The following is a 26,132-nucleotide window of genomic DNA, read 5'->3' as shown; positions in this document are numbered from 1 at the left end:
TCGATGGTGCAGAGGTAGAAGTTCACCAGAATCTGAGGAGACAGATGGACCTTCTTTAGTCTCCTCAGGAAGAAGAGAAGCTGGTGAGCCTTCTTGACCAGTGTTGAGGTATTGTGGGTCCAAGAGAGGTCATCAGAGATGTTGATCCCCAGAAACCTGAAGCTGGAAACACGTTCCACCTCCGTCTCGTTAATATAGATAGGGGTGTGCGTGCCACCCCTAGACCTTCTGTAGACCACAATGAGCTCCTTGGTCTTCTTGGAGTTAAGGACCAGGTTGTTGTCAGCGCACCATGCTGCTAGAAGCTGGATCTCCTCCCTATAGGTCGACTCATCGTTGTGCTGCAGGCATGTGCATATCCATTGCAACATGATTTGTCAACAGGGGATGCATGCACGGTGATCAAGAGGTTATTGTCCTGCCTCAACTACATCCTCTGGCAGTTTGTTTCATATATCCACTACCCTCTTTTGCCAACCAAAATGCTACATCTATGCAAATGCTACCTGTCCACACAGCCCATATCTCCCTGAACCTTTCCTGTCTACATACATGTCCAATTGTCTTTTATATGTTGTTATAGTATCCGCCTCAAATGCCTCCTCTGGGAGCTCACGTACCATGTGGGGCAACTTTTTCCTCACAGAGGGTAGCGGATATATGAAACAAACTGCCACAGGATGTAGTTGAGGCAGGACAATAACAACATTTAAAGGATAATTGAACAGGTACACGGAGAGGAAAAGTTTAGAGGGACATGGAGCAAATGCAGGCAAATGGGAGTAGCTTTGATTGGGTGTCTTGGTCAACATGGATGAGTTGGTCGAAGGGTCTGTTACTGTGCGGATGACTCCATGATTTTATGTGAATGCAAGAGCATCAACATGCATCATCTGTCTTTCTATGGTTTAATTCATGTTGTATTATACTCCATCAGGGCTCTCATCCTCTCACTGCCATTGACGGTCAGGATCTGAGATGAAAGGGCCTGTAGGGGTTTATCATCTACTTTCTGTTTGCTTCTGATTTTATTCAAAAATTGGAAGTAGCATATAATACGCTGTAGCATATAAGATCTCTGAAGCTGTGCAACAACATTGGACAGGTTTTGAAGCCTGACAGCAGAATAGTCCAAAACATGTTAGTACAATAAAAGCTCCTTATAAATGCAACGTGCTGTTATGGTATTGAAAGATCTTTAGCTTTCTCTTGAGTGTTGGTATCTGTCCTGCTCCTGGTTGATTATTGGAGTATTTTCACTGTCTGGTAGTGAAAGGGCAGGTGGATACAGCATTAACGTTTTGCAGCAGTCTAGTGAGTCGTGGCCTTGGAGCTTATGATTTCTGCACTGGCCTTGGCAGTAGTACATGACAAGAGTCATCCTTGCCTTAGCTGCTGTACATTTTGTTACTTCTGACCCAATCTTGTTTCAGATAGCAGAGTGCCTTTAAATGGTTCAGATTGTCCTGAGAGAGTCAACTACAACTGAAAAAACAGTGGCTAGTTTTTGTTCTGAGATTTGCTCGGCAAGCAGAGATTTGGTTTGTGATTAGAAAGGTAGACTAATCAAACTCCGGCTTGTACTCACAAACGGCTGCAAAGCCTTGTGAACAATCCGTATTGCTCATAGAATAGGCATCTAAATAAGGGCAAGAGTACAAAAGACATAGCATTAGTCAGTCTGTTTATGAACTTGCTTACTTATTTGGTATGTTGTTATCAACTAGACATCTATGCAAAGAAATGAGCGAGCATATTTGTGTAGGTACTGTATGTGTAAATGAAATGCTATAGAAACAGATGCAACCGCAGATAATATATGCAGGCACACTCAGGCAAAAGCATACACACTGACACATTGACAAAAGGGGAGAGCTGTATATAAGTGTGATTGAAAAGGTGGATTTTGCCAAGGATTGCGACGGTGAAGGAGGATAAAGAATGTCAAAACTTCAGGGATTTATGGGATGTAAAGGCAGCTGCCTGAAGAAGTGAAGAAATTCAGACCGGCTAACACAAAATCTCATTCAAAGGCCCAAAAACTGGAAGGAAATTCTCACTAGAAGATCCGAAGGGAATGGAAGAAATACATAGATAACTAGATGCTTTGGCATGGGATATTTGAGACAAGGGTTAAATAGTTTAAATATAAAAGGGATCTGAGGCAATAATGCAATAAGATAGAGAACCATAATCTCCCAGCATACTATAACGTATCATTCTGAGAGAATCTCTCTTTACTGAGGGTCTATGACTGGTGGGGATATGGTCTCTGAAGGTGGTGAACACCAAAGGATGGTGATGTGGATATTGTACAAATAGAGCAGGAAGATGTCATACCTATACTTGGAAGCAGCACAGTAGAACAGGTAGGAAAGATAAAGGTACTTCATGCTAGGTTTGTGAAGATTGTTTTCACTCAGTTAAGAGGTTCATTCACTCAGCTCAATGAGGAACTAGGAAACTGGAAGGGCAGAAAGATGTAGCTTGACAACTGGAAGACAGACATGTTATCAAGAGATGTCAAGGAAGTGCAACAATTTGTGTTGGAGACAATATCAAGATGAAGATCAGATTAGACAACCCCAGCCATGAAAGAGGACAAAAGCCAGTTCAGTGTGAGAACTGAACGTGAGACTAATATTAGCAACATTGTATTGCAAAACCAGATGAGGAAGGAGACAGAACCTGGGAATGTTCCACATTTCTCACAATGAGACAAACACAACTTAGATCCCAATGGTTCTCAGAGCAACATTATTTACGTGGAGGAAATGGATGAACTCGAAGGAGAAGTGAGTGGTTGTGGGCGGCTATGTGGGCTTCTTATCAAGAGAGAAGTGTAGTCCTCACAATCCAAGTGTAGAGGGATTGAGCTGTAGAAAATCTGTAAACACCATTGTTCTCTCTCTACTGATCCATAACTTCCTTGTTTCGCTACTCTTCCACACCTCTTTGGGCTTACTTTCAATCCAACAGATTTTCTAAATTGTGTTTGTCTCATTGAGAGAAATATGGAACATTCCCAGGTTCTGTCTCCTCCCTCATCTGGTTTTGCAATACAATGTTGCTAATATTAGTCTCACATCCTGTTCTCACACTGAACTGGCTTTTGACCTCTGTCATGGCTGGGGTTGTCTAATCTGATCTTCATCTTGATACTGTCTCCAACACAACTTGTTGTACTTCCTTGACATCTCTTGATAACATGTCTGTCTTCCAGTTGTCGTGCTACACCTTTCGGCCCTTCCAGCTGATGCAAGTTATTGTTCTGGCACATATTTTATGAATTAACACTACTTCCTATTATAGGTGGCAATTTGTGAGAGAATGACAACAATGCTTCCCACCAATGCTGAACATTCATAACTTGGACCTTACCACAACATCCAAGTTCTCATATTTCAAAAAAGAAAGCATACCTAGTCCAACACATTGGAGTAGAACACAATGGTGATTTAATAGTCCTACAGTAGGATAGTTACTTTGCCAGAGGAAATAATCCCACTGAGATCCATCTGTCCAGAAAAAGATCTCTGCCTAAATTAGGCGGAACAACAAGGAGAGAAAGATGTTAAGTATTACACATATGTATGAATTGAGAAACAAATGATTGTGCTGTATTAAGCCATGTAGTCATTACATTTACCTTGTACCTGTCAGAGGCACCAACCCAAACAATATTGGAATTCAATGTATTCAAAGATAGATCTGCAAGAAACTCACTCGTCTCCAAACTGTGAAGTGAGGCAAGATGACCACCTGGTACCATATTCTGACAATACACCTGAAAAAGGAGAGATATCAGCTTACCCTGAGGAATGTGTTGGGGGGTGGGGGGGGGGGGGGGGGGGGGGGGGGGGCAGGGGGAGAGATGGGTGGTGAAAAGAAGCCAGAACTATTCACTGGCTCCACTACTCACCAACAATTTGGGCAAACATAGAAACAGAAAAATAGGTGCAGGAGTAGGCCATTTAGCCATTCAGCCCTTCGAGCCAGCACCGCCATTCAATATGACCATGGCTGATCATCTAAAATCAGTACCCCGTTCCTGCTTTTTCCCCATATCCCTTGATTCCTTTAGCCCTAAGAGCTAAATCTAACTCTCTCTTGAAAACGTCCAGTGAATTGGCCTCCACTGCCTTCTGCGGCAGAGAATTCAACAGATTCACAACTCTCTGGGTGAAGTAATGTTTCCTCATCTTAATCCTAAATGGCCTGCCCCTTATTCATTCACTGTGACCCCTGGTTCTGGACTCCTCCAATATTGGGAATGTTTTTTCCTGCATCTAGCCTGTCCAATCCCTTAAGAATTGTATATGTTTCTATAGGATTCCCTCTCATCCATCTAAATTCCTGTGAATACAAGTCCAGTCGCCCCATTCTTTCAAGTATCTCAAGGTATTCGGTAATCTGCCAGGCTGATTTCCGTTGGACCCAGATCTCACATGGTAGTGTTTCTCCTTGGGAAAATACAGACCGCACATAATTGGACACCTTCTCAACACCATCAACACTGATCCTTGTGCAAAATGAAATACACTTTTCCTTAAATCCCACACCACCTGGTTCAGGAACAGCTACTTCTCTACACCCATCAGGTTCTTCAACTGACCTGTAGAACCCTACTCCTACCTCAGCAACCCTACTCATCCCTCACCATTGATTTATTTCCAAACAAGATACAAAGTGCTGGAGTAACTCAATGGGTCATGCAGCATCCCTGGAGACAATGGACAGCACAGGTGATGTTTCGGGTCAGGATCCTTCTATCCTTCTTCAGACAGATTGTGAGTGTGTGTGTGGGGGTGGGGGAGGGGAGGGGGAGGAGTGAGGGGTAGAAAGCTGGAAGATAGGAGGGCAGGACAAAGCATGATAGGTAATAGGGGAAGACAGATGAAGGGGGATTTTGATGGGCAGATGGTTGGACAAAGGGCAGAGATGATAAAAAAAAAGTGTGAGACAAGGTTTGAAGAATTGCAAATTGTGAAGCCGGAAGAAGGAATGCATTTGGAGGGAGAGGAGGAGAGAAATAGATGCAAGTCCAGGTGTAGTATAGTGAAGGGAGGAGGAGGAAGAAGGGGGGGGGGGGGGGGGTTAGAAAAGGCAGGGGGGTGGGTTTTATAGAGATTACCAAAAAATGGAGAATTCATTGATAATACCATTGGGTTATAAACTACCCAAGCTGAATATGAGGCACAGTTCCTTCAGCTTGTGTGTGGCCTCCCTCTGGCAATGGAGGAGGCCCAGGATAGATAGGTCAGTATGGGAATGGGAAGGGGAGTTAAAATCGTTAGCAACTGGCCTTATCTATATTACTAAAAGTCTGATCTTGACCGCTTTTGGCCCACTGTGCTGCGATTTCCAAGAGAACGCCGCCACCTACGGCCGTCATTTTTGACCACCTCGCTCAGAGCCCATGTCTGCCTTCCTGGACCAGAGGATTTTTCCCATCGATGAAAAATCAGAGACATATAATGTTTTTTTTTTAAATCACCATTCTCTCTGCTGCCCCTGCTGGAGGGAGGGGGAGGGACTATAAAACTAGGAAGTGGTGTGCCTCACTCAGTCTCTGTAAGATGGGGGTCATGTTTCTCTGAAATCTGAATAACACTGAACACATGTCTACTCAACTGTGAGTGCCCTTTATGTGGTTTGAAAATGATAAATATGGTTGGTTTGAAGTAAAAAGGCACTGCCTGCAAATGGTTGTTTGGGGTGGTTGGGTTGAAGTAAAAAGACACTCTCTCTCGTCGCCCCACTCCCCATCACCAATATACCTCTTTCGCGAGCGACACAGGGAGAGAAAAAGGGAGATAGCGCAGACAAGAGAGAGGACGAAGAGAGAAAAAGAGAGAGGCAAAAAACCAAGAGGAGCGAGAACAGAAAAAAAAGAGAGGGAGAAAAGAGGGCGAGAAAAGAGGGAGAAAACCCAGAACCCTAAACACACATCCTAGCCGAAAAACCCAAACATAAACACCCAGGAAACACCGTCCACCAACCTCACAACAAACCCTCTACTAACAAGCCCCCTCCTCTCGCCTCATACCTCCCCCACCTTACCCCCTCACCTACCCTTCCTCTTCTCGTCCCCTCCACCCCCCTCTCCCTCTTGCTCCCCTCTCTCTGTCTCTGCCTCTCTCTGTCTTGGCCCCTTCTCTCTCTGCCCTCACTCTCTACCCCGCCCCCCTCTCTAAATGCGACTGCAAGTTGGGGGCTATGCGTCAGTAGATAGGGTGGTTATGGGGTAAATGGAGCAAATTAATAATATTAATATAATATCAAGGGGGGTAATTAGCATGTGTGCGGGGGGGGGGATAGTTAGTGTGTGTGACGTGCATGCCGCCTCACCCCCCCCCCCCCACCCACACACAACCGCACGTTGGGGGAACAGACCCAACGGGTCTGCACTTGGTCTAGTTTCTATTGTATTTTTGCACTAATGTTTGTGAACAGCCTTTTTTCTTTTCACTGTTTTATGGAATGTTTTTGTTATCATGTTCTGTGCGTTACCTGAGTCCATGTGCTTCTGATGCTGCTGCAAGCAAGCTTCTCGTTGTACTTGTAACTTACATGAGTCATGACAATATACTTGACCTGACGTGACTTTACTTGAAATGTGGGTGGCTGTAAATTTTGCACTTCTCCTTGGCTAGAACTTGTTTCTACCTCATCCACACACCCCACTATCTTTGCTTATACAAGAGGACAATTGTAATTCTGCAGCCTGCCCTACCTCAGCGTCAACCCATGTACGAAGTCCGGGTAAAACTCGGTAACAGGTGTAATTGTACAGAGCCCAGTTTGGAAGACACCACACGTCACAGAACTGTTCTCGTTTTCGGCGTTTGTGCTCCCTCCGTTCCGTGATCTTCGACTCAGCCACATCTTCCTCAGCTGCTGTATAAACGAGTAAGAACATCTCTTTGAAGTTTCTTATAAATTTAACCGAGCATAGCAGAATAATCAAATGTACAATTTTCAATTATCTTTGACTTACTTCGATTATTTTGGTCAATTAATATTTAAACAACAGTAGTGAGTGTCACTTCTGATAATATCTGTTTTCAGAGTTTTAAGAAATGCAGTTGATTATGTACAATACTCCCGTGTAGAGCACAGTATCTTTGTGGCCATATTTTCAAATTTATGGAATATTTCCGGAGAAGGTCAAGGGTGAAATACTGAAGAGAAGTCATAGAACAGAAGAAAAAGGAGCAGTAAATTGCCCATTTGGTCCTTCAAGTCTGCTCCTTCGTTTTTCAAGATCATGGATGATTTTCAATCTCAACACCACTTTTCTCCACGATCCCTATGTCCCTTGATTTCTATAATTTCCAAAATGCTATCAATCTCTCTTTTAAATAAACTCAACGGCTGAGCCCTTGACAGACCTCTGGGTGAGAAGTCCAAAGATTCACCATCCTTTCTGGAAATAAATTTCTTCTTACCTCAGTTTGAAATGGTCTGCCCCTTACCAGAGTCTCTGACCCTGAGAGACACTACTCATTGAATCCTCAGCCAGGGTAAACATCCTCTCTCCATCCATTAAGCTGTATGAGACTTTTCAATGAGATTTCCTCTTATTTTCCTAAGTTCTAGAAAATTCAGGCCCATGTACTCAATATTCCCTCAAATGCTGACACTGGCATCTCTGGAACCAATATAGTGAACCGGCATTGCAATTCCACTCTGACAAATGTATTCCTTTTTGGGTGTTTTTGTGTTTCGAGAAGTACAATTGATTATGTGTAATATCCCCCGTTGTAAAATAATGTGACTTACAAAGCAGTGGCTCTCTCCACATATGCTGAAAAATATATGAAAAGATGCTCCCCCTCAATCTCTTTCACTTGTCTCTTTTTCAGAGAGGGAACGAAAGGAGAGCAATAAGAAAATCTACAGAATGGTAGAAGTGTGTGAACATAAAGCAATAAAAGTAAGTGTGTGTGTGTGTGTGTGTGTGTGTGTGTGTGTGTGTGTGTGTGTGTGTGTGTGTGTGTGTGTGTGTGTGTGTGTGTGTGTGTGTGTGTGTGTGTGTGTGTGTGTGCGTGGGGGGGGGGGGGGTGTTGGAGATGGAATAACGGTCAGAAGGGAATGAGAAAAGGGATGAAACAGTGAGTGTGAAAATAAGGTCAGTTTTGAATTGAAACTGTATGCGTACCTTGCAGATCACAGCAACAGAGTGCGGCAAAAAACAGCAAGAGTTTTGTTCCTAGGTCCATTGCAGAGAAAATGGTGCAGTTACAGGCCAGCAATTCGCACCCTCCAGGATGTTCCAGGCAAGTGCTTGTAATTGCATGCTGAGGGCATTTATATACAGTGAGGCTGATGAACAAACACCTCTTTGTGAGTAGTTGGAAATTGGTGAAAAGAGCTGTTATTTGCTCAAGAGATTAGTAAACGAAAATATAATTGAGAACTAATAGGAGATAATGTGGTCAGTATGCAGCTGCTTCTTGTGTTGTCCACACGCCCTGTATGGGAACAATCACAGTTCCCAATAGCTTACACATATGTGCTCCACCCCCCCCCCCCCAACACAGGGAACCTCAGTGGTTGTTCCACTGGGACTTCCCCTTCCCCCTCAAACCATGTGACCCCAGCTCTTCCCCACCCACACTATAGTCCTCATACCCCCCTCCACCCTGCCCACCCACCACCCCCCTACCAGACATCACCTCGGCCTCAGTCCACTCACCTGCCTTCCTCCGGCCCCAACCCCCATTCTTGCCATGTGTTCACCATCCCCCCTGACCTCCCCCTCTCGGATACCGAACGGTCTGTCCTCAACAGAGGCCTCACCTTTGTCCCCCTCCGTCCCCACCTAAATTAGTTCCGTGTCCGCCACGATGTGGACCTCTTCTCCCGTCACCTACACATCCAAGCGTTTCTCCATGGGAAGGCGTTCTCGCCCCCCCAGTGATGACCCCTTCTCCCATCTCCAATGGACCCCCTCCTCTTGGACCCCCCCCTCATGGCCATCTACCGGCTTTAGACCTTTTTATTTTAAACTGCCGGCGGGACATCAACCGCATCAACTTCTCCACTCCCCTTTCTAACTCTCTCCCCCCCTGAACATACAGTGCTTCACTCACTTAACAACCCAGACTAGGTGATCAAACCCGCCGACAAGGGAGGTGCCGTGGTAGTCTGGCGCGCTGATCTCTACAAGGCTGAGGCCACGCGCCAACTCTCAGACACCTCCTCATACTTATCCTTGGACAATGACCCCACAGACGAGCACCAGGCCATGATCTCTAACACTATCACTGACTTCATCACTTCCGGCTCCCTGCCCTCTCAAGCCTCCAACCTCATCATTCCCCAGCCCCGCACGGCCCGATTTTACCTTCTCCCCAAAATCCACAAACCTGACTGTCCTGGCAGACAAAATTGCTGGGGAAACTCAGCGGATGCAGCAGCATCTATGGAGCGAAGGAAATAGGCGACGTTTCGGGCCGAAACCCTTCTTCAGACTGTCCTGGCAGACCCATTGTTTCTGCCAGTTCGTGCCCCACCGAACTTATTTCCACATAGCTCAACTCCATCCTATCCCCCCCACCCCCGGTTAAATCCCTCCCTACCTATGTTCAAGACACCTCACACGCTCTTCGTCTACTCCATGACTTCCATTTTCTAGGCCCCCATTCCCTCATCTTCTCCATGGATGTCCAGCCACTCTACACCTCCATCCCCCACCAGGAGGGTCTTAAAGCCCTCCGTTTCTTCCTTGACTGCAGAACCAACCAATCCCCTACTGATACTCTCCTCCCGCCTAGCGGAGCTGATCCTTACCCTTAACAACTTTTCGTTTGACTCCTCCCATTTCCTCCAAATCCAAGGCGTAACTATGGGCACGCGCATGGGCCCCAGCTATGCCTGCCTCCTTGTAGGGTACGTCGAACAATCCTTGTTCGAGGCGTACTGTGGCCCTATCCCCGAACTCTACCTCAGCTACATCGATGACTGCATTGGTGCTACCTCCTGCACCCACACACAACTCACTGACTTCATCCATTTCACCAGTAACTTCCATCCAGCACTCAAATACACCTGGACCATTTCCGACATCTCCCAACCGTTTCTAGACCTCACTATCTCCGTCGCAGGTGACAGACTACTGACCGACATCTACTATAAACCCACTGATTCCCATGGCTATCTGGACTACACTTCTTCCCACCCTGCTTCCTGTAAGGACTCCATCCTCTACTCCCAATTCCTCCATCTGCGCCGCATCTGCACCCAGGATGAGGTGTTCCAAGCCAGGGCATCGGAGATGTCCTCATTCTTTAGGGAACGGGGGTTCCCCTCTTCTAGATGAGGCTCTCACCAGGGTCTCTTCTATACCCTGTAACTCTGCTCTCACTCCACATCCCCCCCACAAGTGTAACAAGAGTAGAGTCCCCCTTTTCCTCACCTTCCACCCTACCAGCCATCACATACAACAAATAATCCTCCGACATTTTCGCCACCTCCAACAGGATCCCACCACTAGCCACATCTTCCCATCTCCTCCCTTTTCGGCTTTCCGCAGAGACCACTCCCTCCGTAACTCCCTGATCAATTCGTCCCTTCCCACCCAAACCACCCCCTCTCCTGGCACTTTCCCTTGCAGGAAATGCTACACTTGTCGCTTTACCTCCCCCCTTGACTCCATCCAAGGACCCAAGCAGTCTTTCCAGGTGTGGCAGAGGTTCACCTGCACCTCCTCCAACCTCATCTATTGCATCCGCTGCTCTAGGTGTCAGCTGCTCTACATCGGTGAGACCAAGCGTAGGCTTGGCAATCGCTTCGCCCAACACCTCCGCTCGGTTCGTAATAACCAGCCTAATCTCCCGGTGGCTCAGTACTTCAACTCCCCCCCCCACCATTCCGAATCCGACCTTTCTTTCCTGGGCCTCCTCCATGGCCAGAGTGGGGCCCACTGTAAATTGGAGGAGCAGCACCTCATATTTTGCTTGGGTAGTTTACACCCCAGCGGTATGAACATTGACTTCCCCAATTTTAGGTAGTCACTGCTTTCTCCTTCTTTCCCCTCCCCTTCCCAACTCTCCCACAGCCCACTGTCTCCGCCTCGTCCTTTCTTCTTCCCTCCCCTCCCCCCCACCCCCACATCAGTCTGAAGAAGGGTCTCGACCCGAAACGTCGCCTATTTTCTTCGCTCCATAGATGCTCCCTCACCCGCTGAGTTTCTCCAGCATTTTTGTCTACCTTCGATTTTCCAGCATCTGCAGTTCCGTCTTAAACACCACACACTCAGTATATGTCATCTTCATTCATCTCTTTCTTCTGTAGTCTTTCAGTCTGGAATGTAGCTCTATTTAATTAAATACAAAACAGGTGGCCCTGCAGACCAGCTCTCTAACACATCATGAGATTTGCCAGTTACATTTGCACTTCATGGCACAAGGGGTTCGGACTGTTGAAGTGTTTGCACAAGTTCTGCAGTGTATTGAAGGCAAACCCACACCTTGAGGCATCTTATCATTGAAGGCATAAAGAACTGCAGATCTCTGGTGAACACAGATAGGCAATGCTTCAGAAATGTTGCATGCCCATGCTCTCTTCTTCTTCTTGCGTATGGCGCGCACAGCCTAAAATTGTAGGACAACTTGTTCTAAATGATCTTATTTGATTGTAGGCCATGCTCTCCAGAGATGCAGACTGACCCGCACTTATTCTAGCATTTGTGATGTTTGGCTCCTGATCATTAATGTGTCTCGAGTGCTTTTACATCATGATCCAAGACTTGTAACTAGAAATATAAACCTTGGGCAATTGTAACTTTTCCAGCCAAATCCTATTTATTATTAACCATCTTGGAACTTTATTTTTTCAGATTTCTACTTTATGATTGCAGTGATAATAATTGCTGGTAACATCTGGAAGAGCCTAAAAACTTCACATCAAAACTCGAGATACAGCGCTGAAACAGCCCTTTGACCCACCGAGCCGCGCTGATCAGAGATCACACTATCCTGCACACTCAGGACAATTTTACCAAAACCACTTAACCTACAAACCTGCCCGTATTTAGACTGTGGGAGGAAACCGAAGCACCCAGAGAAAGGATTTTCAGTCATATTTGTATCATGACAACAGACATGATGCATAGGAAACAGGGTCATGATCCAGTCAAAGAGAGCGCAGAAACTGGGACTGGTGAGCTGCAAGGGAGAGCAGGGAACAGCCCCAATAAGTTGGAAGGGTCCCCAGCAAACATCACCTGGTGTGGCAGTGTCGAGATATCATTGGGATTTCAGAATATTTGGTTCACACATCATCAGAGTTTTACTGCATTTAGGAAACTTTTCCCATTAGAAATAAGAGAATCAAGCATCATATGTTTGTCATAGCCATGTTACAAATGTGACTGAAAGCCCTTTCAACGCAATATATTTCAATGCACGCTTGTGCAAGTAAAATAATACCCAATCCATATTTATTTTATGCAGAAGAAAATAATGAACCGTTCAGTTGATATCAAGTGTGAAATTGAATTTTGCCAATTTTTGCAGTTTGGATTTAATGAAGAGTTTTCGTTGCTTTCCTTTGTGTCAATCACATTTCCTTAACCCAAGCACACAGTTCAGGAACTCCAAATTTAAAAAAAGCTCCAGTTCCAAATGTAAAAAAAGCTCTGGTTCCAAGTTTAAAAAAAGCCTCCATCTTCTACCTCGGATTCTTGTTCCGGTTCCAAATAATTTAAAAAAAAAACCCTCCATCTTCTACCTCAGGAATTCCAGCTCCAGTTCCAAAAAAAAAAAAGAACATTGACTTCTTTAACTTCAAATAGCCCTTGCTTTCCCTCTCTCTCCATCCCCTTCCCTTCCCAGTTCTCCCACCAGTCTTACTGTCTCCGACTACATTCTATCTCTGTCCCGCGCACTCCCCTGACATCAGTTTGAAGAAGGGCCTCGATCTGAAACATCACCCATTCCTTCTCTCCAGAGATGCTGCATGTCCAGCATTTTGTGTCTGCACACAGTACAGGAAACTGCATTTTGAACGGAGGAGAAAAGCTGCAAAAGTTAACCACATTAATAGCATCGGTTTATTCAGAGAAGAAAGGATGAGGTTAATTTATTTTTGTTTTCTTTTTACATTGTGGTTAAATTTAACAAAAAGCATTGACTTACTGGCAAATTCGACGCACCTTTTCTCCTGAAAAAGGGTTTTGAACAGGAAACATTGACTGCTTCTCTTTCCACAGATGCTATCTGACTTGCTGAGTATTTCCAGCATTTTCTATTTTTATCCCTCGTTCCAATTGACAACCTCGGATTGAACCCTGCAATCATTCCTTGCATACCAGTAATTTATTTTAATAATTTCTTTCAGCCATTTGATCTGTTCAGGTTAATTCCGACTTTCAGAAATTCCCATCAATGCCATTCTTCTGCATCTGCTCTTAAATCCCTATCAACTTCACCGTGTTTCTCCTACGAGCCATCTACATATGGATTATTGACTGTAGCCAATTTCCCAACCAATCAATATATCTATTGGATATGGAAAGAGCTAGAGCACTCATGGTAGACCCACATGATTACAGATGGAATTTAGTTTCACAAAGGCAGCACTGGAGGTTAGGATCAAATCTGGTGCACGCGAACTGGGGCAGCAGTGCAATCTGATGCATCATTGTGCTTTTGACAAATACAGTTCATTGGGACCGGTAGACACCAAGGCACGGGAAGAAAAAGTATAATGCAAGTAGGACGATTACTGATTAAATTCAAATTGCAAAGATACAAAGTAAAGCATAAGAATAGAAAATAACCTGATTGTAGTGGGGTGTCTCAGAACTAATTTCTATACGATTGACACCCAAGACAGAAGGGGATGGTGTATTTTTTGTGGAATGTCTCCAGGAAGACAAAAGGAAAATGTAGCCGGTGTTGGTTTATGAAGGATAAATGTGGAACAGTCTCAGGTGTCCTTGTAGATTTTATGGTAAATTTTCACAACCCATCAACAACGCTATTAGGATGTTGATCTTCAAAGTCAAAACTGTGGTATATCAGTGAGGTCAGTGATGGACGTCAATCTCTCTGGCGTTTACTGATCATGGTAAGCTTGATTATCACTTGAGACCTGCTCCTCCCAATCTTCTGAAGTTGTTCAAATGGACAGAAAACTTCCACGCCCAATGTGAACTGATTTTGACATACGGTTCAGTGAGGTCAAACCCTCGAATAACATCTCATTCTGGTTTCCAATAAACAAGATTCAACTTCAGAAGCAAATGCAGGGAAGACAGGTCAATAGACAATTGGCAATAGACAATAGACAATAGGTGCAGGAGTGGGCCATTCGGCCCTTCAAGCCAGCACCGCCATTCAATGTGATCATGGCTGATCATCCCCAATCAGTACCCCGTTCCTGCCTTCTCCCCATATCCCCTAACTCTGCTATTTTTAAGAGCCCTATCTAGCCCTCTCTTGAAAGCATCCAGAGAACCCACCGCCACTGCCCTCTGAGGCAGAGAATTCCACAGACTCACCACTCTCTGTGAGAAAAAGTGTTTCCTCGTCTCCGTTCTAAATGGCTTACTCCTTATTCTTAAACTGTGGTCCCTGGTTCTGGACTCCCCCAACATCGGGAACATGTTTCCTGCCTCTAGCGTGTCCAAGCCCTTAACAATCTTATATGTTTCAATGAGATATCCTCTCATCCTTCTAAACTCCAGAGTGTACAAGCCCAGCTGCTCCATTTTCTCAGCAAATGACAGTCCCGCCATCCCAGGTATTAACCTTGTAAACCTACGCTGCACTCCCTCAATAGCAAGAACGTCCTTCCTCAAATTAGGGGACGAAAACTGCACACAATACTCCAGGTGTGGTCTCACTAGGGCTCTGTACAACTGCAGAAGGACCTCTTTGCTCCTATATTCGATTCCTCTTGTTATAAAGGCCAACATGCCATTCACTTTCTTCACTGCCTGCTGTACAAATGGTCCAAATGACAGAAAGACTATTTTAGGACATATAGTATGAAAATCTAATTTGATTGGCCTTTGCAATACAAGGTTTGATTAGAATACAAAAAGACATGGGGAGTTCTAACAAGACCCATCATTGGTCACCGCAGGTTATCACAAAGTGCACCCCTTGTTAAAGAGGCAAGCACCAGTAATAACAATCTTGCTGCATAAGCAGCGCTTTTGATCCATCAGACTGCATCTGAACAGATTTTAACAATGGTAAATGAATTAAAAATCCCAATGTTAAATATGAAAAATCATAATTAAAATCTGAAAACAAGACTTTTGTGAATTGAATCCTGGGCGGCAGGTTACATATTGAAAGATCACTGCTTTAATTAGATCGTATATTGATGAAAGCTACTCCTTTAGGATCTGATTTGCTTTGAATTGATGAAAGTCAGTCGCTCTCAGATGATAATATTTCCCTTTTAATCATTGCACCATGATGTTCTGCATCACTGAATAGACTTCAATTGGAACCTAAGTTCAGCTAAACTTTATTTAACAAGAGCAAATAAAAGGAGATTGAGTCAGACTGATCAAACTAGCCCAAGCCAAACAACACACAGATATTAACTGCACTCAAAAGCATCAAATGAATGTTCTCCAGCCCCCAGCAGTGTGAATGCACAAAGCAACGAGATGCACTCCAGGCAACACTATGATTGGAAGGGTGAAATTGGAGAACTTTACAATAAAGAGGATGGCAACCAGGTTACAGCCTGACAGGAAAGATGAATTCTGGAAACAGAAAAAGTAAACCCTGGGAACAAGTGGAGAGGGAGCAGGAATTCTGGAACAGCTTGACAAAACCCAAGCATCAACCTAAAGGGAACAGGAACCCTGGAAACAGAGAGAATGAACCTTGAGGACCAGCCAGGTGGGGGGTCTTTGGAAACTGGCAGGTAGAGAGATAGCGAATGCTTGGAATATGTGTGCAGAGTGTAAATGTTAGAGAAAGCCTGATAGAGTGATCCCTGCAAACACACTCTGAAAGAAAAACATTAACCTTGGGGCCATTCTGACAGAGTGAGTGAACCTGGGTGGGAATGCAGTGGCCTTGATATTTATAGGAAATATCCTGCAGTCCAGGTATGTACCTTCTCTTAGAGCTACCAGCAGCAGTTTGGCTGCAGTGAGATCAGTTTAGTTTAGGTTATCAACATGTCTACCGAGCTACAGTGAAAAGCTTTAGTTGCGTGCTAACCAGTCAGTGGAAAGACAATACAGGATTACAATCGAGCCATTCACAGTGTATTGGCCACAGGCTGCACCGCAGGTCTCATTGAGCTGAGCATTTAGCGTCTCAAATAATGATGATGTGGTCTGTAATAACTCATCGTATTACAACCCATGTTTTCTTTATGATTATGAAAGTGCAAGAAGTTGGAGAAGGTTGATAACAGCTAATTGGATTGCAAATATGTAAAGGGGGAAAAGAGGAAAGGTTCGATCTACAATTAGATATTAGAAGTGATTCTTTCGAGGCTTGTCAGCACTGGAGTCAGGACCTGTCAGTGGAATTACAAGAACAAAGTGTAGTAGAGACATAGGCAGTATTAAGACTATCACAAGGTTAACAGCAGGAAAGAGGACAGTGATGATACAAGATAAAAGGAGTGAATTGAGACTGTTAAATAGCTGTGGAAGGTTTGGGTTTAGTTTATTGTCACGTGTACCGAGGTACAGTGAAAAGCTTTTGTGGCGGGCTAACCAGTCAGCGGAAAGACAATGGTCGACACAAAATGCTGGAGTAACTCAGCGGGACAGGCGCCATCTCTGGAGAGAAGGAATGGGTGACATTTCGGGTCTCGATACGAAAGGTCGCCCATTCCTTCTCTCCAGAGATGCTGCCTGTCCCGCTGAGTTACTCCAGCATTTTGTGTCTACCTTCCATTTAAACCAGCATCTGCAGTTCTTTCCTACATGTGATTACATGTATTGGATGATGTTTCTGGTCAAACCCTGCAGAAATATTTTAAATGATCTAACTTGTCTCAGTGGTTTTCAGCACAAGCTTCATGTCACATCAAAGTGGTTTTGACGTGAGGTGTGACGTGCTGGACCTTGATCTGATGTCAGATGAGTCCTCAGGAAAAGGGTATTGCCATGGGGTGGTTCACAGGTAGAGTGAGCCACGTCTGTCTTGTGTTGACAAGGCACCTGTAAGGTTGTAGGAGCAGCAAGGTAATAATCCCAACTCAGACATGGTCGAGAGGAAGGAGAGACGAGCAGTGTTTCCAACAGCAGTAAGTAGGGACACAGTTAGGTTCTGCAAGGTGGACAACTTTGAGGTTAGAATTAAAGGAACAGTGACATGAATATCCTGTTAACCAAAGATCTGGTGAAATTTGCTTAAGAGTAAAGAAGCCATAATGACAAAGCCCTGGTCAAGCAGGACATTTGGGTCAATTGGTAAAAGATTATTGTTTGCAAGAACTGCAAGCAGAAGGGCCGCCAGACCTGTGTGAGGAAGCTGGCCATCTCTACAGAGCCTGTTCTAAACACACCATACTTACACGGGGACAAAACACGAGGAGCAGCCAAAAACCCTCCCAGGAATACAAACACCTTCCTCTCCCGCTGAGACTCAATCAGAGAATGAGGGGAAAATCCGACCACCTGCAGTTTACACACCTCAGCTGGCATTGCGGGGCTGTGATGAGCAGTCTCCCTGCTCACTGGTTAAGAGGATCATGACAAATTAGTGACTTTCATCCTCACCTGCCATTAAACCATTGACTGAACGTCATAGTCAAACCAAATGAAACTTCTCTACATACGAAGGAACTGCAGATGCTGGTTTACACTGAAGATAGACACAAAATGCTGGAGTAAGTGTCTCAACCAGAAATGTCACCCATTCCTTCTATCCGGATATGCTGCCAGTCCCGTTGTGTTACTCCAGATAATTCTCTACTCTGGCTATTCAATGCACAGCAAGCGGCTGTCTGGTCTTCAGTAGCTCCTATGTAGTGCAGTTTAGTTTATTTTAGTTTAGTTTAGGTATACAGCGCAGAAACAGGCTCTTCAGCCCACCGAGTCCATGACAACCAACAATCACCATACACTAACGCTATCCTACACACTAGGGACAATTTACAATCTTTACCGAAGCTAATTAACCTATAAATCTGTATGAGTTTGGAATGTGAGGAAGGGCCACAACATAAGATTCTGCCACTCTTAGGGATTGTTAACGTAAGATATCCTTCAGGAATTATGTGGAGAACAGGCATAAATAAAAATGAGAGCTTGGCTTAAAACAAACACATTCAAATGAAAAAATATAAGCGTTAATAAGCATTTGTAAGCTATCAGTGTTGGCTGCGGAGCAATGTCTATTCACCCACAGCATCAGGCCACTTAATAGATGCGGTTTGCAATCATATTCTCGATCACATCCGTTATACTAATTGGACTACATTGAACCAGATATCAGATATCTTCGGTTAAGCTGTTTTCCGCCATTGCGATAGAGATATGTATAAAATGATGAGGGAATTGATAGGGTGAACCCACAGTCTTATTACCCAGGGTAGAGGAATCAAGAACTAGAGGTCGTTGGTTTAAGGTGAGAGGGGAAACATTTAATAGGAACTTAAGGGGCAACCTTTTCACTCAGAGAGTGGTGGGTGGGTATATGTAAAGTGTTGCCAGAAGAAGTAGTTGAGGAAAGTACAATATTTGTGTCACTGGAGAGTCAGACCTCACCGGCTGAGGGCACCAGTGTACCTTTGGGTATCTTGGAATTCTGTCCTCAAAAGCTTTGAGAATATTTATGTGAATTACTTTGCAACCAAGATGTTTGAATATTCAGAGGTGTCTTGTCAGTTACAATGTGCTCCCATTGTAAGTATGTAATTTAATGGAATCTTTTGCTGCATTCAAAAGTAAGAGAGCCATGATGGACAAGTGCAAAAGGAGAATATTCAGTGGAGATATCAAAGCATCACATGCAAAGTAAACTGAAAGACCCGGCAAGGGGAAACCATATTACATAATGGGTATGGTCTGGTGTGGTTGTGTCTAAAGCATTGAGCAATCAAACATAGATATGGTAGCCAGTCGGAACCTTTTTCCTCAGGGCAAAAATATCAAAGACTGGAGAGCAAAATTTTAAGGTGAGAGGGGCAACTTTAAAGGAGATGGGCATGGCAACTTTTTTGTTTGCACAGCGGGGGGGGGGGGGGGGGGGGGGGGGTGGTTAGGGGAGTAGAAAGGAGAAAGGAAGAGGAGGAGCCCGAGGGCTGAGGGAGAGCTGAGAAATTCTTTGTGTTGGTGACCAAAAGATCAATGAGAATTCTGCAACATCTTCAGCTGCCCCATGTTAAATGATTTAGATTTATGAAGGAGTTTTAGAAACTTTCAAAGATTTCCATCGGGGTGCCGCAAAGAATTTTGGAAGGAAACAGCAGGCTAACAAAATACCACTGAAACCAAGAGTTCAACTGACCTGATGGGATAGTGATGAGAATGGGCAGGAGATGGATGATAGAGAAGGCATTTGGGGGAATGATAATCACCTCCATCTCCTGCAGCAGCTTCCCAGACACGTAGGCTTGATGATCTGGAAGACAAGGCGCAAAGGGATCATCTCTTGGAGTTTGATTCAAACTCTGGGAATGTCCGTAGCGACTCCGTAGGAGTCCGTAGCTGGTCCGTAGGATTCCGTAGATATTTCGTAGCGGCTCGTAATGTCAGTCGTAGGTACTCGGGGCATCAGGTAAGTCGGGACATTTTTTTCAGAATGTTGAAAAATGTCCACGAGTAACAAAAATAGCCCCGAGTACCTACTGCTGGCTATTACCATAATTCTCAGAGTTTGAATCAAGGGGAAAACTCGGGAGAATTTGTGAGAAACTTGGAAAAGTGGGACAGGGGCTTAACTCATCAGGTCAGGCTGCATCTCTGGAGAACACGGATCGGTGACTTTTCGGGTTAGGAACCTGTTTTGGGATTCAGGATCCCATTTTGGATTCTCAATCTGTAACATTACCTATCCTTGTTCTCCAGAGCTACTGCCTGACCCGCTGAGTTACTTCAGCACTTTGTGTGTTTTTGAATTAAAGGGATGTGTGAAGTGAATAGGTCATAGGAAAATAAAGTTGGTGAATGTGATTACATAGGATTGTTCTGAAAGCTGGCAGAGACTCAATGGGCTGAATGGGCTTCTTTATCATAAGGAAAATGGAAACCCTGTCTAAAGAGTGAGTCTTTTTTATGGATGGATCAATGTATAATTGTAGAAAAAAAGGTCAGAATGTGAAATAATTGATCCACAAGAAGGAGTAAGGTTGTGTTTACGTCTGCCAATTCCTACGAATACCAAAGAGGCTGATCCAGCAATGGTAACGTATACTGTTCCACGCATAAGTGAATTTTATTCCCTGCTTCTGTGTTGCAATTCTTGCACTGAATATCTAATTTAATGGTCGTGTAGGGAATTGAAATCAGAAGACAGGAAGTCCTTAGTAATTACTCATATTTTGCGAAAAAATATCATGAGATGCAAGAAATGTTGTGGACAGTTTATTTATAATGTTGAGATCTTTCAAAAGCTGGACCAAGGTGGTGAAAGGAAGAAAATAATGCAGATGAATGAACTAAAAATGGAGCAAAGGAAGTAGTCCCTTGAATCCTCTCATGGAGCTCAAGTAATATATTATTCTGCTAGTTTTTACTTTACCTGAGGATTTGAAGGAAGATTTGACCAAAAGATCTAGTGGTTAGGATGGCTATTAAGTGTAAAAAGATTGGGGAAACAATTGGAAGGACCTCTTAATAAACCTGCATTGGAACAGCTAAAAGCATGATATTTAGGCCAATAGTGTTTAAGAAGGAACTGCAGATGGTAGACAAAAGTGTTGGAGAAACTCAGCGGGTGCAGAAGAATCTATGGAGCGAAGGAAATAGGCAACGTTTCGGGCCGAAACTCTTCTTTAGACTGATGGAGGGGGAGGTGGGGGGGGGGGGGGGTTCGGGGAGAAGAAAGGAGAAAGGAAGAGGAGGAGCCCGAGGGCTGAGGGAGAGCTGAGAAATTCTTTGTGTTGGTGACCAAAAGATCAATGAGAATTCTGCAACATCTTCAGCTGCCCCATGTTAAATGATTTAGATTTATGAAGGAGTTTTAGAAACTTTCAAAGATTTCCATCGGGGCGCCGCAAAGAATTCTGGAAGGAAACAGCAGGCTAACAAAATACCACTGAAACCAAGAGTGGTGCAAGAATGGGAAATTAGAGAGCAAGTGTGTAATAATGCCAGGAGTTGGTGTGCTCAAAAAGTCAGTCCAATGTTCACTTATTGTTCAAAAGGTCAGTCCTATGGCCTGTACGCGACCATTGCTTGAGTAAGTGGCATCATATTAATCAGATAACGTGTATAAACCTGGTTCAACACTGACCTGATGGGATAGTGATGAGAATGGGCAGGAGATGGATGATAGAGAAGGCATTTGGTGGAATGATAATCACCTCCATCTCCTGCAGCAGCTTCCCAGACACGTAGGCTTGATGATCTGGAAGACAAGGCGCAAAGGGATCATCTCTTGGAGTTTAATTCAAACTCTGGGAATGTCCGTAGCGACTCCGTAGGAGTCCGTAGCTGGTCCGTAGGATTCCGTAGATATTTCGTAGCGGCTCGTAATGTCAGCCGTAGGTACTCGGGGCATCAGGTAAGTCGGGACATTTTTTTCAGAATGTTGAAAAATGTCCACGAGTAACAAAAATAGCCCCGAGTACCTACTGCTGGCTATTACCATAATTCTCAGAGTTTGAATCAAGGGGAAAACTCGGGAGAATTTGTGAGAAACTTGGAAAAGTGGGACAGGGGCTTAACTCATCAGGTCAGGCTGCATCTCTGGAGAACACGGATCGGTGACTTTTCGGGTTAGGAACCTGTTTTGGGATTCAGGATCCCATTTTGGATTCTCAATCTGTAACATTACCTATCCTTGTTCTCCAGAGCTACTGCCTGACCTGCTGAGTTACTTCAGCACTTTGTGTGTTTTTGAATTAAAGGGATGTGTGAAGTGAATAGGTCATAGGAAAATAAAGTTGGTGAATGTGATTACATAGGATTGTTCTGAAAGCTGGCAGAGACTCAATGGGCTGAATGGGCTTCTTTATCATAAGGAAAATGGAAACCCTGTCTAAAGAGTGAGTCTTTTTTATGGATGGATCAATGTATAATTGTAGAAAAAAAGGTCAGAATGTGAAATAATTGAACCACAAGAAGGAGTAAGGTTGTGTTTACGTCTGCCAATTCCTACGAATACCAAAGAGGCTGATCCAGCAATGGTAACGTATACTGTTCCACGCATAAGTGAATTTTATTCCCTGCTTCTGTGTTGCAATTCTTGCACTGAATATCTAATTTAATGGTCGTGTAGGGAATTGAAATCAGAAGACAGGAAGTCCTTAGTAATTACTCATATTTTGCGAAAAAATATCATGAGATGCAAGAAATGTTGTGGACAGTTTATTTATAATGTTGAGATCTTTCAAAAGCTGGACCAAGGTGGTGAAAGGAAGAAAATAATGCAGATGAATGAACTAAAAATGGAGCAAAGGAAGTAGTCCCTTGAATCCTCTCATGGAGCTCAAGTAATATATTATTCTGCTAGTTTTTACTTTACCTGAGGATTTGAAGGAAGATTTGACCAAAAGATCTAGTGGTTAGGATGGCTATTAAGTGTAAAAAGATTGGGGAAACAATTGGAAGGACCTCTTAATAAACCTGCATTGGAACAGCTAAAAGCATGATATTTAGGCCAATAGTGTTTAAGAAGGAACTGCAGATGGTAGACAAAAGTGTTGGAGAAACTCAGCGGGTGCAGAAGGATCTATGGAGCGAAGGAAATAGGCAACGTTTCGGGCCGAAACTCTTCTTCAGACTGATGGAGGGGGAGGTGGGGGGGGGGGGGGGGTTCGGGGAGAAGAAAGGAGAAAGGAAGAGGAGGAGCCCGAGGGCTGAGGGAGAGCTGAGAAATTCTTTGTGTTGGTGACCAAAAGATCAATGAGAATTCTGCAACATCTTCAGCTGCCCCATGTTAAATGATTTAGATTTATGAAGGAGTTTTAGAAACTTTCAAAAATTTCCATCGGGGCGCCGCAAAAAATTTTGGAAGGAATCAGCAGGCTAACAAAATACCACTGAAACCAAGAGTGGTGCAAGAATGGGAAATTAGAGAGCAAATGTGTAATAATGCCAGGAGTTGGTATGCTCAAAAAGTCAGTCCAATGTTCACTTATTGTTCAAAAGGTCAGTCCTATGGCCTGTACGCGACCATTGCTTGAGTAAGTGGCATCATATTAATCAGATAACGTGTATAAACCTGGTTCAACACTGACCTGATGGGATAGTGATGAGAATGGGCAGGAGATGGATGATAGAGAAGGCATTTGGGGGAATGATAATCACCTCCATCTCCTGCAGCAGCTTCCCAGACACGTAGGCTTGATGATCTGGAAGACAAGGCGCAAAGGGATCATCTCCTGGAGGTGGCACAGGATCTCAGCCATTTACATCTATCATCAGAAAGATATTTCATGTCTGAAATAGTTGTGCAAGTAACATCGCCCCAAGGCCTGCTCACAGAATGGAAATCATATAGTGACTGTAGAACCACACTTACGATGTACTTTGCGGATATCGTCTCCCCATGGTAACACTCTTGCTCTGCGGTAGCCTGTGTTGCTTTGATGAACCAGCAGCTAATGCCAACACTCCACGCTACGCTTCATCACTGCAAAAGATTTGAAACTGATGAGTTCAACCAATCTTGCACAATGTCCGTGCCTGCACCACAACAAAGCAAACCAATGTATGGAACTGAGGAAGGAAGTTAGGTACCAACTTTAAACAAGGTGCTTGAACATTGGACCTGTGCAAGGCAATATTTCACCCAAGTCTGTAGGATCTACAATTGAATTAAATAAATAAAATCAAGAGGTAGAAACAAAGAACTGCAGATGCTGGATTACAAAAAGGACACAAAGTGCTGGAGTAACTCATCGGGACAGGCAGCATCTCTGGAGATAGACACAAAAACCTGGAATAACTCAGCGGGCCAGACAGCATCTTGTTTAAAGAAGGAATGGGTGACGTTTCGGGTCGAGACCCTTCTTGGGACTGGTTAGGAATAAGGAAAACGAGAGATATAGACGGTGGTGTGGAGAGATAAAGAACAATGATGAAAGATAGGCAAAAAAGTAAAGATTATACAGGAAACAGGCCATTGTTAGCAGTTTGTAGGGTGAATATGAGAAGCTAGTGCGACTTGGGTGGGGGAGGGATAGAGAAATAGGGAATGTCGGGGCAACCTGAAGCGAGAGAAGTCAATATTCATACCACTGGGCTGTAAGCTAACCAAGTGAAATATGAAATGCTGTTCCTCCAATTTGCGTTTAACCTCCATCTCTCTGGAGAACAGGGATAGATGACGTTTCGGATCAGGACCCTTGGTTGAGGTGCTGAGTTACTCCAGCACTTTGTGGATAAATAAAATCAATCCTATTTAAAAGCATTTTGAAGAATTGCTTTCTCATTCGCAGCAATTATTTAATTCCACAACCAGCAGGGCACAACAATAATCCTGCTGTCAAATATGTGAGAACGGGGATTGGTCAGGTGTTATTTTCTATATTTAAATGCAAAGGCAGGTTATCTCATTTAGCAAAGCTCTCTCTGACTTTTGTCAAGCCAGGCCAGAGCCAGTGATGGCTGCAGCAGATGGAGACGTGGATCATACAGAGAATATAGGGTGGTGTATAGTTATGCATGAAGGCAGAGAATCAGTCTTCGGTCTGGTGTAGCATTCAGCAGTTAGCTAAACTGCACTGCAGCGCTGTTCTGCAGCAAAGCCTCACCACTTCCACAACAGCAGCAGCTTATTTTACTGTTTACCGACACACATGTTTGACTTTGTAACTTCTTAATGGCAGAGTGATAGGAAGTAGTTTGTATCTGAAATATTTCTGCAAGTTTCAATTCTGTCCTATGAAGAAGGTAGAGTTTCCAGACAAAAGAAACATTTTGATTTTGTAAAACTTATAGACCATTATCAATATGGCAGAAAAGATAGATCAATTAGTAATAATCTAAATGGGAGAGGAGTAATCAAGCTGGGTAGTAGGCGTTGTCTACTGTATATGGATTTTAGTAAGGCAATTGGCCAGATCCCACAGGGTGAGCTGGGGAAGTTTTATTTTACACAGAGAGAAGTTAGTGTTTGCAACTCATTGCCAGAGGATGTGGTGGTCAGACACAATCACTACATTCAAGAGACATTTGGCCAGGCACTTAGTTTGGCAAGGCATAAATAAATGCATGTGTAGTGTAGGGAAATGGAATTAGTGCAGGTGGGCAAAAAGGCTGGCACAGACATGGTGGGTGAAGTGGCTCTTGATACATCTATGATGGGCAGCATAAGCTCAGTGGGCTGAATGGCCTGTTTCCATACTGTACTACACCACAACCTCTGCCTCAGAGCTCCTCCATAGTCTTTGCCTCTGTGCTCTCCCGTGGTCTCCGCCTCAGAGCTCCCCTGTTACCTCCGCCTTGGAGATTCCAGGTGGTCTTCATCTCGGTCTCTTAAATAGGAAGAGGTTGTACAAACATGGATTGTTTTCTTTGATGTGTTGGGGGCTGAGGGGGTGAACTGATGGAGATTTATGAAATTATGAAAGGCACAGAAAGTATAGACAGTCAGAATCGTAGTCCCATGTTGCAAATGTTAAAGACTGGAGGGCATAGCTTTAAGGTGAGAGAGGGCAAGTTTGAGGGAGAAGTGCAAGGCAATTATTTGTTATACAGAGTGGTAGGTGCCTGGAACAAGCTTGGTGCAGTGTTGTTCTAGAAGCTGAAGGTTGATGGTAAGAAGCTGTTCTGCAACCTGGAGATCACAGTTCTCAGCCTCCAGTACATTCTTCCCAGTGGTAGTAGTAAGATGAGAGCATAGCCAGGTCGGCGTGAGTCTTTGATGATATTTGATGATATGAGACAGCAATTCCAGTAGAATCTGCTACCAAGGGTTGTGCTGGAAGCAGATACAATTGTAACATTTGACCCTGTCCCACTTAGGAAACCTGAATGGAAACCTCTGGAGACTTTGCGCCCCACCCAAGTATCCGTGCGG

General features: G+C 44.2%; 1 protein-coding gene across 1 annotated transcript; it reads right to left on the bottom strand.

The window, feature by feature from the left end:
- Positions 1-253: 253 nt before the first annotated feature.
- Positions 254-25,579, bottom strand: LOC116979295 (type-2 ice-structuring protein-like). Its single transcript, XM_033030905.1, has 8 exons — positions 25,549-25,579; positions 23,347-23,460; positions 21,399-21,512; positions 19,452-19,565; positions 6,737-6,900; positions 3,650-3,787; positions 3,423-3,540; positions 254-1,639 (listed from the first exon to the last, which is right to left on the bottom strand). The coding sequence occupies exons 1-8, from the start codon at positions 25,577-25,579 to the stop codon at positions 1,563-1,565; spliced, it is 870 nt and encodes a 289-aa protein (XP_032886796.1). The 3' UTR covers positions 254-1,562.
- Positions 25,580-26,132: the final 553 nt, after the last annotated feature.

This window comes from Amblyraja radiata, chromosome 12 (genome assembly GCF_010909765.2).
Source record: "Amblyraja radiata isolate CabotCenter1 chromosome 12, sAmbRad1.1.pri, whole genome shotgun sequence".
Lineage (NCBI taxonomy): Eukaryota > Metazoa > Chordata > Chondrichthyes > Rajiformes > Rajidae > Amblyraja > Amblyraja radiata.
This window is presented reverse-complemented; position numbering and strand designations above follow the sequence as displayed.